Below are 16,942 nucleotides of genomic sequence, written 5' to 3' on the forward strand. Positions count from 1 at the left end.
TATGCTTCTGCTGGTTATAAAAACACTCTGCCAAACTCAGCAGGGATTTTCACCCTCATTGTTTTTCTTTTTTTTTTGCTGGCATATATGCCAGGACAGCCAGTTTACATTGATCATCTTCCATTTTTTCTCTGAAGTCACATTTGATCACAAGTTTTGATGAGATCTCATGTTTGCGTAATCTCTACTGTGAAATCTTTACCAAAAGCAGCTAGTGTGTGATGTCACAGTCTGGCCATCTCGACTGGTGTGTGGGTTCAAAGGGCTGAAATGTTAAAAATCAGTGGAAACCAGGGGTAGAGCCACAGGTGTTAAATATTCAGGGCTCAGCCCAAACTCAGGTGAATGACCTTGGATGACTTACAGTCATCCAGTGAGACCATGGGTGAGACTGTCAGTGCATCTATTGGCACCGGCAGGCAATGCTTCCGCCATGACAGTCCACTCACAAGGAAGCCAGTGCTTTGCCTCACTGTGTTTCCACCCCACTGGGAAGGGAGTAATTGGCGAATGCCATGGTGGGGGGCACATGGGGGTGTATCCAGAAATTTTTTAAAGGATTCTTCACTATTGAAAGATAGGGCTAATGGTGGAGGTCTATGCTCTCTGAGTGCTTTATTAGTTAAAAATGTATTTGTTCTCAATGTGTCCTCATCTTTCTAAATCCTTCATACAAAAAGTTTGAAATGAATAGTTTCACCTTCTGCCTCCTAATAAAGGGCACAAACTTTCAAATTCCTAAAGTTCCATTCTGAATGTCTCTAAAAAATGCCTTTTATTGAGGAACTTGTGAAACTAGACTTCAACATTGGATTTAACAACAAAGAGATTCTCTCTCTTTAAGCTCCTTAACACAATGTGAACTTCCATTCTAAAAGGTAGGGTAGGAATTAGGTGTAAAATCAATAACAGGTACTATTCATTGTTTAAAAAGAGAGAAAACTGTGGATCTAGACACAACGGAAGAGGATTACAACTGGGGTGAAGGAAAAAATAATGCCGTGCACTTCAAGAATAAGTTAAACGGATGAGAAAAAACTAAAATTGTCAAGGATAAAGGAGAAGTTTTGAGAACAGAGTTGAAGTACAACTTAGATGAATGTCTCTACAAAATGCCTTTTATTGAGGAACTTGTGAAGCTAGACTTCAAAATTGGATTGAACAACAAAGAGATTCTCTCTCTTTAAGCTCATAAACACAATGTGAACTGACCTTAGACTCAACATTTCAACTTTAATGCTTCACATATTTAAGACTTTTTTTCTCTGTCATTTCAACTGTTCAAGAAATTGTATTTCCACTTCATTCTTGATATTTTGACTTTTTCAAAATTATTTTGACTTTATCCTTCAAGTGCACAGCATTATTTTCCCCTCAGCCATGGTCCTTAGGTTAACTGATTTATGAAAAGGTAGAAATCATATTTATGGCATCTTTCACACTGCAGTGTGTGTTTATAGAATTGTAGACTTTAAAGAAATCAGTTTAATTTTGTCAGTTAAGCTACAAGAATGAACAGTCCATGTTGTGATCAGCAGGGCACATTAGTTTATTATCATTTATTTTGTAATTTTTTGCATCTATTGTGGACATCATTATGTTTTACCTGTTTGTAAAACTAACCACCATTTGAAATTATTTATTCCGTCTGCAATCAGATTAAGAAATTCTCCTTAGGGTCTGATGTTTTTTTATATCTCTTACAGTCGTTGACCCTCAAAGTCCCCTTTAGAATATTCAGCATTGTTTTTTATGTTTGTTTTTTAAGTCTTTTTCCTTTTTTGTCGATATAATTTATACCAGCATTAATTTTTAAGGTCTTGTTGTGTGTTTTAGTTTACGCATTGTTCCTGCCTGTGTCACTGTGATTAATCTTTGATTGTGATTTTTTTTTGTGTCTGTGGTTTCTCACTGGGCCTCCTTCCCATTCAAAACAGCAGTTAATCAAATCAAAATATGTGAAGCAGCAGAAACCCCAGAGCAGACTGACAACTGACAACTGAATGGCATTGATTAAGTCAGAAGCAGAACAAAGGAGGAGCTGGGGATGGAGGAGGGTTGCAAGAGCAGCTTGTAGAGAGAGCGTTTGAATAAGGTAGTTTTCACACCTGATAGTCTGGGGGACTTGATCCGTTTTGGAACAGAAATGGCAACAATGTTGCACTTTCCTTTGGTTTGGTTTGGTTTGCATTCATACTGCTCTTTGTTAAACGGACCAAACAGGCTGAACACCTACAACATCTACCTGCTAAGGGCGCTGTTGTCACAAACAAACAGTGACCAAGAAGAAAAGCCAGCGTAGAAGAAGACGAAGCAGGGAAATCCAGCTCCTTCCATCGGTCTTTTTTCCACATAAACAATGAAAAAAAAACACAGAATTTACACTGTCTTGGGGTTTCTGCTTTTGCTTTGGGGCATAAGGAGCAGCCAGTGAGAGGGTGAGCTGTCCAACATGTTGTTCTTCACATGAGACGAATAAATAAGCACGGACTACAATGTGTTGCCATGGCTACACAGACGCCAAGTGAGGTACCGGCATGTATTTGAGTGTATTAAATCACATCTAAATCCTTATATCATTATGCTTTATGCCACTTCCTGTCTTTGGTTCACAAGTTGGTCTGCTTTGCTTTCACACCTCAAATGAACCGCACCAGGGTTCAGTTGGAAGCGGACCGAGTCCACCTGTTTTCAAACGGACCAGAGTCTGCTTGTTTGGTCCGCACCAGAGTTCGTGTGAGCTTTCACACCACTCCAGACGAACCAGACTATCCAGGAAAACGGACCAGAGTTCGTTTAAAGCGGACCAAACAGCTCTGGTGTGAATGCGCCCTAAGGTGGCATGAGACAGATTAGCCAATAGTGTGCTCTGACCAAATCAGCTGACAAAGACACAATCATTGCCAGGTTTCTGGGGATGCCAATCAGATTTCAGGGGGCCCTGTTTGGCCCTAGCTACCACTGGCTTCACCCCTGGAGTTGTTGTTGGCAAGATATTATTATTTTGGTTGTCAGTATGTTTACCACAGTATTGTTTTAATTTAATCACAAACACATCAATAAATTCTTCTTGTCAAGATGTTTGTTTACAAAATTAGCATGGTAGCACGAAAACTCAGAAGTTCAATACAGTTAGACACAAGCTTCATCTTCAAATGCAGGCCATATTTCATGTTATTTCTAGAGTCTGCTGCGGTCATTCAAAATTGGACAGCGGGCTGCATTTGGCCCGTGGGCCATAGTTTGGACAGCCCTGATGTAAGTATTCCTTGTGATTGTCCATGGGATCAGTTGCCAGTGTGGTCTTCCACCAGTTAAATCCAACGAAGGCATTTTTTCATAATTAACCTTTAGTTATAGAAACAGGATAAAAAATAGGCTATTCTTAGATTGCAAAGTGGATCTTGCACTGGCAGACACCCCAGGCACCCTGTTAACTATGTGAGTTAATAAAATAGGGTCACGGTTTTACTGTAATGATGTTTGCAAAACCAGAAGTAGCCCAGCAGTGATGGCTATGAGTGGGGGCTCTCTGATTGGGGGCCAATCAGCGAGCCAACAATGGGTGAATAACATGATCTGAGGTGTCAAAAGTGTCACAACAATTCTGCACTTAAGCATCCTTACTACTCCAGTGTCATTTTTGTGTGTGATGTTGAGAGTCAGACTGTAAACAACAGCATGCACAGAAGATGAAGTCTTTGTCAGGAGTCTTTAGTGCTACATCCAAGGCACACTTGCTACCTACTTCTATGCACAGTCAGCACACGGATTGCATCTTGTCCAATCAGATTGCTTGGTCTCAACAAATGGTTGTATAAGGAAATATGATGACTAAACATTTTCTTGATGATGCTGGTTTGTAGGTGAAGCCCTGGACTGTCACCAGTGTGATTTCAAAAATGCTTGGGAAGCATGTGAGCTGACCGTGGAGACGTGCCCACCAGGGATGGACGCCTGTGCAGCTGTCATGTTCCTCACAGAGCCATGTGAGTTTCACAACACACTCACACTATTCTGTCAAGAATACATGAAATTAAGACGGTTTTTATTTAAAATAATGAATAAAATATGTTCTAAAATCTGGTCGCAGTTCACCCTGCTTGTCAGGGAAAACCTGGTCCACCAGTGATGGCTTCTCCCAGCTGAGGGCTGGTGGTAATCAGCTGCTCTGGGAGGCCATATAGGGAATGTCTAGTGTTCAGCCCAGAGTCAACACCATCGGGTGGCTTTCTTTGAGTTTAATCAAGCGCAGTGGTTCTCAGCTGGTGAGTAAGGACCCAAAAGTGGGTCACAAAGGTGTTCCTGGAAAGAACTGACAGAAATTCCATGATGTACAGAAGGCCTAACCCAAAAAACATCTAATTTCACAACACTTTTCCTTAATAATGAGCACTTTTTGGTTATTTTCTTGAGATCTAAACCAACTTTACTTCTTTTCTTCTTATTCTGATGTTTTATTCCCTCAAAATCTTTTGAAATCAACCAAAATTTATGCCATCATGGGAAATGGAATAAAGTAGAATGCATGTACAGTGACATAAAATAAGTCCACCTCTGCTCCATAAAAACTCATGGACAGCCTAGTGGACAAGCCAAATATTATCAGCACCTTGTGTTAATCACATATTTACCTTTTTACTCTTCCCTTAATTTCTTTCTAACCCATAACAAGTTTCTTTTTCTGTGGTTAATATCATAATATTAAAAACTGGATATTTTTTTTGCTGTTTAGAGCCTGATCAAACATACTTTTTACTGGGACTGAAAAATGATGAAAAACTTGATTTAGCGTACACTGCGAGACTTAAGGTTGTCAAAAATTGTGTTGTGTTCACAAATCACTTTAAGAATTTTATTTTTTTGTAAATTTTACTCAAATTTCTTGACAGTCATTTCTTTAGCATTAGACACTTTTGCACCCTGAGTAAAGTTAAAGACTTGGTTAGAGAAGTCCCATCTGTGTGGAGCAGCCACCATACACAAGCAATGGTATACTGAACATGGTGGAAGAAGACGTCCTGATTCTGTGTGCACCCTTCAGTGACTGGTTGTAGTCATCTAGGCTGGCTGACTTTGAGTGGCATGAATGTTAAAGATTAAAGTGTGTGATAGAAATAAGGGATGGATAAAGAACATAAGGCTTTATAAAAAATCCTTAAATATGTTGTTTTGAGTTGATTTAACTACATTTTTAGTGTAGGAACGTTTCCACATCTTAGCTAAATAAATAACCTAACCTAACCGAACAAAATGTACAGCAAAATTGAGTTGATACAACTTAAAATAGATAAATAAGAAATCAATAAATAATGCTGTTTTATTACAGTATTTATTTATTAACTCACTGGAACGGTTCGTAACTGAGTGTGAAGCAGCTGGGATGATATGGCACCTCCAAATCTGAGGCCATGGTCCTCAGTCAGAAAAAGGGGGAATGCCCTGTCCAGGTTGGGAATGAGATCCTGCCCCAAGTGGAGGAGTTCAAGTATCTCGGGGTCTTGTTCATGAGTGAGGGAAGAATGGAATGGGAGATCGACAGGCGGATTGGTGCAGTGCTGGCAGTAATACGGTATCTGCATCGGTCTGTCATGGTGAAGAAAGAGCTGAGTCGAAAAGCAAAGCTCTTAATTTATTACAATCTACGTTCCTACCCTCACCTATGGTCATGAGCTGTGTAGTGACCAAAAGAACGAGATCACGGATACAGGCAGCCGAAATGAGTTTCCTCCGCAGGGTGTCTGGGCTCTCCTTTAGAGATTAGAGCCATCCAGGAGGGACTCGAAGTAGAGCCGCTGCTCCTCTGCATCGAGAAGAGCCAGATGAGGTGGTTCAGGCATCTGGTCCAGATGCCCCCAGACGCCTTCCTGGCGAGCTGTTCTGGGCAGGTCCCACTGGAAGGAGACACAGGGGAAAACCCAGGACATGCTGGAGAGACTATGTCTCTCAGCTGGCCTGGGAAGGCCTTGGGGTCCCCTGGGAAGAGCTGGACAAAGTGGCCGGGGAGAGGGAAGTCTGGGCTTCCCTGCTTAGGGTGCTGCCCTGCGAGTCGCGACCTGATCTTGGATAAGCAGAAGAAGATGGATGGATGGATGTTTTTTCATGGAACCAGTGGCCCCTAATGTTTTGAGTTTTATTAACTAATCACTCATAAATGCATTTCCACTACATAAAACTATGATGTAACTAGTTAAAAAAAAAAATTGGAGCACGTTTTTACTTGTTTGGTTTAACAGTGTGATCATAACATTATTATGACTTTCTAAGGACATAAATTCATGAGTTTGGTAGCTTGTAAATTAAGAGTTTATAATCTCAAAAGATTCAATTTTTTTCTCAAGAATTAATGGCTCCTCTTTTCTATTTTATTTTTTAGATTAGCCCTGATCCGCCGTCATAGTATCTGGTATGGATGAAGGTCAGATTTAAACACAATATGGGACAAATGATGTCTGCACTGATTATAATGGTGTCCTGGTGTAGGTGAGAGATATGAAGCATGAGCATTTTACAGTATTAATTTACATAAAATCTTCAATACATATAAACAGTTAGTGTTAAATTAATAAAGAAGGATTTTTTATCTCTTAAAAATACAACAACAAGATGAAAATGCAAGCCAATTCCAGCCACACTATGATCCAACCACTCAGAGGGCCTTTACTCTAAGTATAGGTATAAAAATTCCCACAGACTCAACACTAAAAGGCTGCCAATCTGAAGGTTAGGCAGGAAGAACAGGACACAAAACAGATCACAAAACCAGTTTTTCATGAATGGTTTGACTTAAGGTCCTCTAGCTTTCAACCCTGAGAGAGCAGAGGAAAAGGCACCATTTTAAAAGGATTTAATGCACTCAAGTGGATTTTTTTTAAAGATCAAAAAAAGGCATCAAGGTTTAGCAACCAGCAGTTCAAAGTCATTATTTAAAAATCACATGGACTCTGCTCCCTGTGCAAATAAAAGTAAGTCCATTTATTCATTAGCTGGCCTTTTTTAGACACTCTCAAATGGATTCTTGACATTTTTTTGGTGTAAAAGCATTAAAGGCTAGATTTTTCAGCCAGTATTAGAGCAATTTTCTGTTTGCAACTGAATTGAACACAGGTAACATATAATGGAGGTGATATTTCTCTGAACCAAAGAATATGTTTCGGCCTTTCATGCAGCTTTTTCAGTATTTTTTGAAAAGCGAGTTCAAGTCAACATAAAAGATTGGAGAGCCGAGGGTAATACACCTGGTATTTATAAGCCACCTAAAGTAAATGCACTTTACTTTATGTGCACTTAAGGTGGGAGCCTGTCTGATATAAATCTTCACTGAAGTCATTGACAGATGTATTGGTATTTAGAATAAAGTCTCATAAATTCTCCTCAGGAGTGGGCAAAGGGAGAGCAGCTCTTGCATAATGCAGGAATCTGAACCTTGGGAAAGTGTAACCTGTGAACACAGTGTACCTAGGAGGAGCTGAGCATATTGACACAGCAGTGATACAGTACTTAATGGGACGGTACCATGACAGGACACAGTATAAATAAGAGGGGAAGGCAATGAAGATGTCTCAGTCGGTGGCAGGAGCAGGCACAGACACAAGGTAGGCCGAGGCACAGACATACACAAGACATTTGCTGCTCTTATTTGTGAATTTAACCTTCATTTTTTACCATCTTAAATAAGAAATTAATGACTTTTTTTCTTTTAAAGGCCATTTTAAGTGTAGAGGTGTGCATGCATGCAGGATTCCTGCTGTGAGTTTTAATAACAGTGATCTAAAATCCCTTTATAGAAATATGACTCACCAAAAAGCCTGGTGTAATGAAAATATTGGTAAAATATGATCAATCTGTGCTTTATCTGTCCTCTAGGCTGCAGTGTAACACACACACAGAACAATGAAGTTGTTGATTTTGGCTCTCAGCATGGCCCTGCTGTTTACCGCTGGTGAGTCTGTCACTGATTCTCCACTGAATCAACACAACCTCTGCTGCCATTCAACAGGGACGTCTGCCGTCTCTTATAGTCTTTATTGTGCACAAACACTGAGAAACACGGTCTCAGTAGACCCCTCATTAGGCATTCTTTTATTTTGAAGCATCAAATGAAATCATTCATGTACTAAAGAAATAGACTTACCAGTATCACACTGTTTGACTTCGCTTAAACTTAAATCTCTGTATGGGTAAACTGTCCCTCTGTCAAGCCCCGCCCTCACTGGTCGCTGATACTAGTTAGGCTTGACTTTGAGACCAATCTTAGGCCTGATTAGCTAACCTCTATCCTCAGTTATAGAAGGGTTTGACCCAGTCACAAGTGATTCTTGTGTTTTTTTTATTCTAATGCTTTCAATAATGATGACATGCTCTCCTGGATATTTATAGTTTCAGGTTATATGCACTACTTCCACCAGTTTAGAATGGCACTGGTGTAAATTAGTTGAGCAGGAGTCCATAGACAGAGGCTACAGTCCTCAATACACTGGTCAGGGAATCGATTCCAGGTCTCAGTGCATGCCTTCCTCACTCTGTCTCCCTCACTCTGTCTTGTTTCAGCTGTCCTATCAGAATGAAGGCAAAATGCCCCATAAATAAGTTTAACATTAAAAAAAAGATTCAAAATGATAACAAACCTATTCATCATTTTGGCAAAAATGTTAGAGTTCCACCAAAAACAACTCCCTTTAGAGACATCATTAAAACATATATTTGTTCTCAATGTGTCCTCATCTTTCTAAATCCTTCATACAAAAAGTTTGAAATGAATAGTTTCACCTTCTGCCTCCTAATAAAGGGCACAAACTTTCAAATTCCTAAAGCTCCATTCTGAATGTCTCTAAAAAATGCCTTTTATTGAGGAACTTGTGAAACTAGACTTCAACATTGGATTTAACAATAAAGAGATTCTCTCTCTTTAAGCTCCTTAACACAATGTGAACTTCCATTCTAAAAGGTAGGGTAGGAATTAGGTGTAAAATCAATAACAGGTACTATTCATTGTTTAAAAAGAGAGAAACCTGTGGATCTAGACACAACGGAAGAGGATTAGAACTGGGGTTAAGGAAAAAATAATGCTGTGCACTTCAAGAATAAGTTAAACGGATGAGAAAAAACTAAAATTGTCAAGGATAAAGGAGAAGTTTTGAGAACAGAGTTGAAGTACAACTTAGATGAATGTCTCTACAAAATGCCCTTTATTGAGGAACTTGTGAAGCTAGACTTCAAAATTGGACTGAACAACAAAGAGATTCTCTCTCTTTAAGCTCATAAACACAATGTGAACTGACCTTAGACTCAACATTTCAACTTTAATGCTTCACATATTTAAGATTTTTTTTCTCTGTCATTTCAACTGTTCAAGAAATTGTATTTCCACTTCATTCTTGATATTTTGACTTTTTCAAACTTATTTTGACTTTATCCTTCAAGTGCACAGCATTATTTTCCCCTCAGCCATGGTCCTTAGGTTAACTGATTTATGAAAAGGTAGAAATCATATTTATGGCATCTTTCACACTGCAGTGTGTGTTTATAGAATTGTAGACTTTAAAGAAATCAGTTTAATTTTGTCAGTTAAGCTACAAGAATGAACAGTCCATGTTGTGATCAGCAGGGCACATTAGTTTATTATCATTTATTTTGTAATTTTTTGCATCTATTGTAGACATCATTATGTTTTACCTGTTTGTAAAACTAACCACCATTTGAAATTATTTACTCCGTCTGCAGTCAGATTAAGAAATTCTCCTTAGGGTCTTGTATGTTTTTTTTTTATATCTCTTACAGTTGTTGACCCTCAAAGTCCCTTTTAATAGAATATTTGTCACAGTTTTTTTGTTTGTTTGTTTTTTAAGTCTTTTTCCTTTTTTGTCGATATAATTTATATCAGCATTAATTTTTAAGGTCTTGTTGTGTATTTTAGTTTACGCATTGTTACTGCCTGTGTCACTGTGATTAACTGTGATTGTGGGTTTTTTTTTTGTGTCTGTGGTTTCTCACTGGGCCTCCTTCCCATTCAAAACAGCAGTTAATCAAATCAAAATACATGAAGCAGCAGAAACCCCAGAGCAGACTGACAACTGACAACTGAATGGCATTGATTTAGTCAGAAGCAGAACAAAGGAGGAGCTGGGGTGGAGGAGGGCTGCAAGAGCAGCTTGTACAGAGGCGTTTGAATAAGGCGGCATAAGACGGATTAGCCAATAGTGTGCTCTGACCAAATCAGCTGACAAAGAGACAATCATTGCCAGGTTTCTGGGGATGCCAATCAGATGTCAAGATGTTTTTATTTTTTTTACAAAATTGGCATAGTAGCACGAAAACTCAGAAGTACAATACAGCTAGGCACTATGGAAGACCAAACCTGCCAAAATTAAAAATAAATAAATAAATAAAAGTAAAAAAATAAAAACAAAAATAAAAAATAAAATTCAAAAACTATATACAAAAAAATATAAATGGAAATAAATGTAAAAATAAAAAATATACATAAATACATAAATAAAAGTAAAAATAAATAAAACTAAGACTCAAAAATTAAATATAAATAAATAAATAAAAGTGGAAATAAATACAAAAATAAATTTATCAATAGAATTCAATATCAATAAAATACATAAAAATCTCACATTTATTTCATGCAGCAGAAACTGTCATTATGAAATGCTCAAGGAAATGTTATTCAAATGAGGAGGCGGTCGCTCTCACATTTATTTACCTCATGCTGTAGACATCACAGATATGAACAAATAGATACGACACACCCCTTTGAGCTGCGTGCCTACGGCGAGGCTAAGCTAGTGGGGGCAAAGTGTCAGGGCATTCTGTGGTTGTAGACGGCACGAAAACTATAACAACAAGGATGCCTGCACACTGTGCTGCATATGGTTACACTACGCAGTACAGTTGAAACAAGAAGACTGGGAATAACCTTTCATAGGTAAAAATAGATTTGGGCTCTTTTTTCATTATTAAATCTTGTTGAGAGCACCAGTACAAGCAGCAGTAGTAATATAAATAGCCGTTAGACTCGTAAAAGTGGTATCAGCATTTGTAACAGTATTACCAGTTGTAGTAGCAGTGCCAGTATCAGCAGTAGTAGTTGGTGTATTATATATATATATATATATATATATATATATATATATATATATATATATATATATAAATATATATATATAACTATATATATATAACTATATATATAGTTATATATATATATATAGTTATATACGTTATGTAAGTCCAAGGTGAAGTGAAGAGTTACTATTTACTATCAGTGACACGCATAACAATTTTAATGTACCTTTTTCTAACTTGTACAAATGGCAATAAACACTATTCTATTTTATTCTATCTCCACAGAGTGTTTGTTTCTATAAACATATATATAGAGAGAGAGAAAGGGAGAGAGAGATAAGGAGGGGGAGAGAGACAAATAAATTAATATGAATGATTATTTGATTACCTTTACAACTAAATCTTTTGATCTAAAACCATATTTTCAATATATGTATATCTATATCTTTCTATTTTTATACATACAACTATATATCTCTGTATATACATTTATAAATATATAATGGCTGAACATAAAAGATTCCCAGACCTCTGGACCTAAAGAGTAAAATAACTAAAATTGTAGGCTACACTTGGAGAAAGCCCTTTTCCTTTTTTTTTTTTTTTTTTTTTTAAAAATCAAGTGTTCTGTATTAAAAGCACGTTTTGATGTTGACAATAAAGTAAATCGCATGAAAATCGGTTGAGAAATGAGCAAGTTATGATTTATTTTCAATGTACATGCATTGCCTTTATTGAGAACGTCGCCCCCGCCAAGATGGCCACCACTTAGGCACGTTGTTTACCGGGCTGCTACAGCCCGCTGACGTATCTAGGCTTCTATATACATCTATGGTAGACACTAGTGGAAAAACAGTTGGAAATGTTATCCAAATGAGGGGGCGGTCCTAAGTGTGTCTTGGGTTGAACTGTTCGCCTATTGGTTGATCGTCATGTAAGTGCAAAGATCTACTTGGCACTGGAACACGGAAGTTCGCTCTGTGAGAAGCAGTGAAAACGGGAGAAAAACAGACTAATTTCTGCTTACATCGGAAATATTTGGATTCGACAGAGATCCAAACTGTTTCTTAGCCAGTGTTGCCAACTTAGCGACTTTGTCATTATATTTAGCAAGCTTTCAGACCCCTCTAGCAACTCTCTTTCAAAAAAGCGACTAGCAGCAAATCTAGCAACTTTTTCTGGTGTTACTGGAGACTTTTCAAGACTCTGACATGAAAGCACATATTGTTGTAGCGCCTCTCAGTGAGCAGCGGGTGCTGCCGTGGGCCCCTCCCCATCTCTAAGCACTGACAGGCAGCCCACTCCTCGCGCAGCAGTCCCTCTCAGCTGTGGTCAGAGCAGGAGATGCTCACGCCTCCATGTCCAGACTACAGATTAACTGCGCCGTGAAGGTGCCTTAACAGTTTTTTCTATTGTCTTATTTTGGTCCATTTAGATTGTTAATGAAGACTGTATACAAAAAATATAAATTGATTTGTTGTAGGCTCTTAAGTGGGCCATAAGGTTTAAAACTAAACCAAACGTAAGAAAACTAAACTCCTAAGAAAAATAGAATAATTAATAAATGATAAACCAAAAATAAAATTTAAGTAACTCTGCCAGAATATCCCTTGAGTCATTTTGTCTAGCCCAGATAAAGGAGGGTTGAAATTGTGACGTTACTAAAACAAGAATGGACAGAAGCAAGTTGATTTGTTGTTCTACACATAATAAGGGTCTTTTACTACTAGACTAGGGAATAGTTTGCATCTCTGTCGAGTCCAAACATTTTCAATTTAAGGGAGACATATTATACCCTTTTAAGACAAGCTTAAATTGGTCTCAGAGGTCCCCAAAACATGCCTGTGAAGTTTGTTGCTGAAAAAAACACTCCAGTATAGGATTTTTGTACGTTTAAAACCCCCTCTATTTCAGCCCTTCTCAGAAGAGCCATTTCTGTGTCTGTGGCTTTAAATGGTAATTAGCTGTCTGACTCCACCCCTGACCACACCCCTCTCAGGAAATGGATGCAGTACTCCAAAGCATCTCAGCTGGTAGTTGAGAGGATCAGTAGAGGAGGGCAGAACTTTCCTCCAAGTGGGGGAGGGCCAACCAAACCTGGGGGCGGGTGCTTACGCTCCTGGTGAGGTCACCAGGGGCTAAATCTGAGAACAGCTTGCTTCAGCACACATTTTCTGAAAGGTGGAGAAAGAGAGGGGGAGAGGGAATGGATTTTTCTGGTATTTGAGGGGATTGTGGACAGGCCAGGGGCACATATTTGTGTTAGAAAAGCCTGAAAAAGTGATTTTTGCATAATATGTCTCCTTTAAGCAGATATTAGTCCATTTTTCTCCCGTTTTTGCCGCTTCTCACAGAGCGGACTTCCGTGTTCCCAGTGCCAAGTAGATCCCTACATTTACATGTCGATCGACCAGTAGGCGAACAGTTCAACCCAAGACACACTTAGGACTGCCCCCTAATTTGGATAACATTTCCATCTGTTTTTCCAGTCTGACAGTGTCTACAGCATGAAATAAATGAATGTGAGAGAGACTGCCCCCTCATTTGAATAACATTTCTTGGTGCATTTCATGATGACAGTGTCTGCAGCATGAAAAAAATAAATGTGAGACTTTCATTTATTTGTTGATATTTAATTCTATTTATATATTTATTTTTGTATTTATTTTTGATTTTATTTATTTATTTATGTATATTTTTTATTTTTGTATTTATTTCCATTTATTTATTTATTTTTGTATGTAATTTTTGAATTCTGTTTTTTTTTTATTTTTTATTTTTGTTTTTATTTTTACTTTATTTATTTATTTATTTTTAAATTTTGGCAGGTTTGGTCCTCCAGAAGGCACAAGCTTCATCTTCAAATGCAGGCCATATTTCATGTTATTTCTAGGGGCAGTTGCCAGTGTGGTCTTCCACCAGTTAAATCCAAAGAAGGCATTTTTTCAAAATTAATCTTTAGTTTTGGAAACAAGATAAAAAATAGGCTTTTCTTAGAAGTGGCTCACGCACTGGCAGACACCCCAGGCACCCTGTTAACTATGTGAGTTAATAAAACAGGGTCACAGATTCACTGTAATGATGCTTGCAAAACCAGAAGTAGCCCAGCAGTGATGGCTATGAATGGTGGCTCTCTAATCCCAATCAGAGAGCCACCAATGGGGGAGTAACATGATCTGAGGTGTCAAAAGTGTCACAACAATTGTACACTTAAGCATCCTTACTACTCCAGTGTCATTTTTGTGTGTGATGTTGAGAGTCAGACTGTAAACAACAGCATCCACAGACGATGAAGTCTTTGTCAGGAGTCTTTAGTGCTACATCCAAGGCACTCTTGCTACCAACTTCTATGCACAGTCAGCACACGGATTGCATCTTGTCCAATCAGATTGCTTGGTCTGAACAAACGGTTGTATAAGGAAATATGATGACTAAACATTTTCTTGATGATGCTGGTTTGTAGGTGAAGCCCTGGACTGTCACCGTTGTGTCTCCAAAAAGGCTGGAGGAGAATGTGAGCTGACCGTGGAGACGTGTCTACCAGAGAAGGACGCCTGTGCAGCTGCCAAATTCCTCAGACAGCCATGTGAGTTTCACAACACTCTCACACTATTCTGTCCAGAATACATGAAATTAAGACGGTTTTCATGTAAAATAATGAATAAAATAAATAGATAATTAAAAAATATGATACCTTTGATTTGAATCCTACTTATGGTCACTGTAGAATCATAGAGCTCCATTTCAACTTCAGCTGCATTGATTTTAAAGTTAGTAAACAGACAACATTCAGTAAATCTTCTCTCACCTTTACTTTTTTTTTTGTTCTTCTTCTCTAGACGCCCAGTACCAGAAATGCATGAGGATGACTGACTGTGAAATGCTGAATATGAACTCCTTCATCAACATAAGTTGCTGCACTGAAGACATGTGCAACACTTTTTAAGTCCTGTTTTTGAGAAAACTGAAAAATAAAAAGTTTGAGAAACACAAAGAGTAATGTTTTAGTCCAGTGAAAGACATCATCTGATTGGAAGCCCCAAAACCTGTATGTACCTCTTATTATTAATGGTTCCTTCACAGATGTGCAAGTTACCCATGCCATGGGCACTAATACACCCACACACCATCAAAGGAGCTGGGTTTTGAACTTTGCAGTAATAACAACCTGGATGGTCCTTTTCCTCTTTAGCCCGTCGGACTCAACAGCCATTATTTTCAAAAACAATTTGAAATGTGGACTCCTGAGACCACAGCATGCTTTTCAATTTTAAGTCTCATCTAAGATGAGCTATGGTCTGCAGCAACCCCCGGTTGTAATATCCATCACAAAATGATGCCACTTTTTAAAACAGGGCACACTGAGGAGTTGAAGGTTTCCTTCCTTGCCCTTCACATGCAGAGATCACTCCACATTTTTTGAACCTTTTGATGATATTATGAACCGTGGATAGTGAAACCTCTGAATTCCTTGTAGCTGCACATTGAGGAATGTTCATTAAGTGTTGGGACTATATGTTTACACAGTCTTTCACAAAGTGGACAACCTCACAATATTGTTAATTTTAAAGTACTGAGTCTCTCATGAGCACTCCTTTTATAGATTTCCTAGAGTTAAATATGAATTTTTCATAGAAAAATCTGGTCACAGTTCACCCTGCTTGTCAGGGAAATCTTAGTCCACCTGTGATCTTTGCTCCTAGCTCAGGGCTGTCAGCTGCTCTGGGAGGCTATATAGGGAATGTTGGGTGCTCAGCCTAGATTCAACACCACCTAACCCAAGCCTAACCCAACAAATATCTAATTTTACAATGCTTTTCCTTAATAAGTAGCACTTTTTGGTTATTTTCTTGAGATCTAAACCAACTTCACTTCTTTTCTTCTTATTCTGATGTTTTATTCTCTCAAAATCTCTTGAAATCACTCAAAATGAATGCCATCATGGCAACTGGAATAAAGAACATTGCATGCATATCAGTTTACAGTCATGCCGTGCTTGCCCTGTCTTGTTGTTCAGTCACATTTTGTTCAAAACAAGACAAAAACTTCAGTATTCAGTTTTGTACATTTTGATTTCTTAAAAATTTTCAGATATTTGGATCATGATCGCTCATTCAGAAGATGGCCCAACCAGTTAAGAACCACTGGTCTAGTGTGTCCTCCTTTTTTGTTTTGGGTTAAATTTTTTGTAGTTTTGATTTTGATATTCTCCTTTTTTTTCTAATTTTTTATTGCAAGATTGCAAGTTTTGGGTTAATTTTCAGGTTTATCTATCATTTTGATAGAAATAGTGGGTTTTAGGTTGGTAAGCATAATCCTCTGCCACCTTCTAGAAATCCACAACCCATGTTTGTTTTCAACTCATTTGTCCAGTGTGCTGTTTTTGTTAATTTCCCCGTTAGTGACCTTGGTGATTTAATTATGTGTGGAGCAACAATTAATCGACTCACCTGTTGAATGTTTCACAACTCTTTTCTAGCTCCTGTCCCAGCATTTTTGGAACATGCATCAAATTCAACATGTGGATATATACTTTAAAAAATATTAGTTGGAAAATTAAATATCTTTTATTTATGTTGTATTCAATTGGATATAGGCTGAAAAGTTTGTTAAAATTCTTTTTCTGTTGTTGTTCATATTTTACGTGGTGTCCAACCTTTTTTGGAAAGGTGTTTGTAAGATGCTTAAAATGTAACAATTTGATGTTTTATTGCTGTTTAATGCCTCAAAAAGCTCAGATCATTACCTACCATGCAGCTGAGGCCTGTACTCTTCTCATTATTGCATTTATTCTCTAAGCTGAGCATGAGTTCAGGCACCACTCTCCTCTGATGCCTTTAGTGAAATCATTAGTAGATTACCTTTAAAG

At 38.0% G+C, this 16,942-nt stretch overlaps 1 protein-coding gene across 2 annotated transcripts; it reads left to right on the forward strand.

The window, feature by feature from the left end:
* The first annotated feature begins 7,490 nt into the window (after positions 1-7,490).
* On the forward strand, positions 7,491-15,062 carry LOC121520479 (CD59B glycoprotein-like). 2 transcript variants are annotated; one of them, XM_041803942.1, is made up of 5 exons: positions 7,491-7,595; positions 7,706-7,749; positions 7,867-7,942; positions 14,537-14,659; positions 14,913-15,062. In XM_041803942.1, exons 3-5 carry the CDS (start codon positions 7,894-7,896, stop codon positions 15,017-15,019), a joined length of 279 nt encoding a protein of 92 aa, XP_041659876.1. In that variant the 5' UTR covers positions 7,491-7,595; positions 7,706-7,749; positions 7,867-7,893; the 3' UTR covers positions 15,020-15,062. The 2 variants fall into 2 exon arrangements, with proteins under 2 accessions (XP_041659876.1, XP_041659877.1); XM_041803943.1 differs by lacking the exon at positions 7,706-7,749 and having other exon boundaries at positions 7,524-7,595.
* The last annotated feature ends 1,880 nt before the right edge of the window (positions 15,063-16,942 follow it).

This window comes from Cheilinus undulatus, linkage group 13, assembly GCF_018320785.1.
Source record: "Cheilinus undulatus linkage group 13, ASM1832078v1, whole genome shotgun sequence".
NCBI lineage: Eukaryota > Metazoa > Chordata > Actinopteri > Labriformes > Labridae > Cheilinus > Cheilinus undulatus.

Excerpts from the sequence above, each read along its gene's own strand:
- LOC121520479 (XM_041803942.1), top strand. The coding sequence starts at position 7,894 with ATGAAGTTGTTGATTTTGGCTCTCAGCATGGCCCTGCTGTTTACCGCT. Across the intron at positions 7,943-14,536 it reads GGCCCTGCTGTTTACCGCTG|GTGAAGCCCTGGACTGTCAC; the intron begins GTGAGTCTGTCA and ends GCTGGTTTGTAG. Across the intron at positions 14,660-14,912 it reads CAAATTCCTCAGACAGCCAT|ACGCCCAGTACCAGAAATGC; the intron begins GTGAGTTTCACA and ends CTTCTTCTCTAG.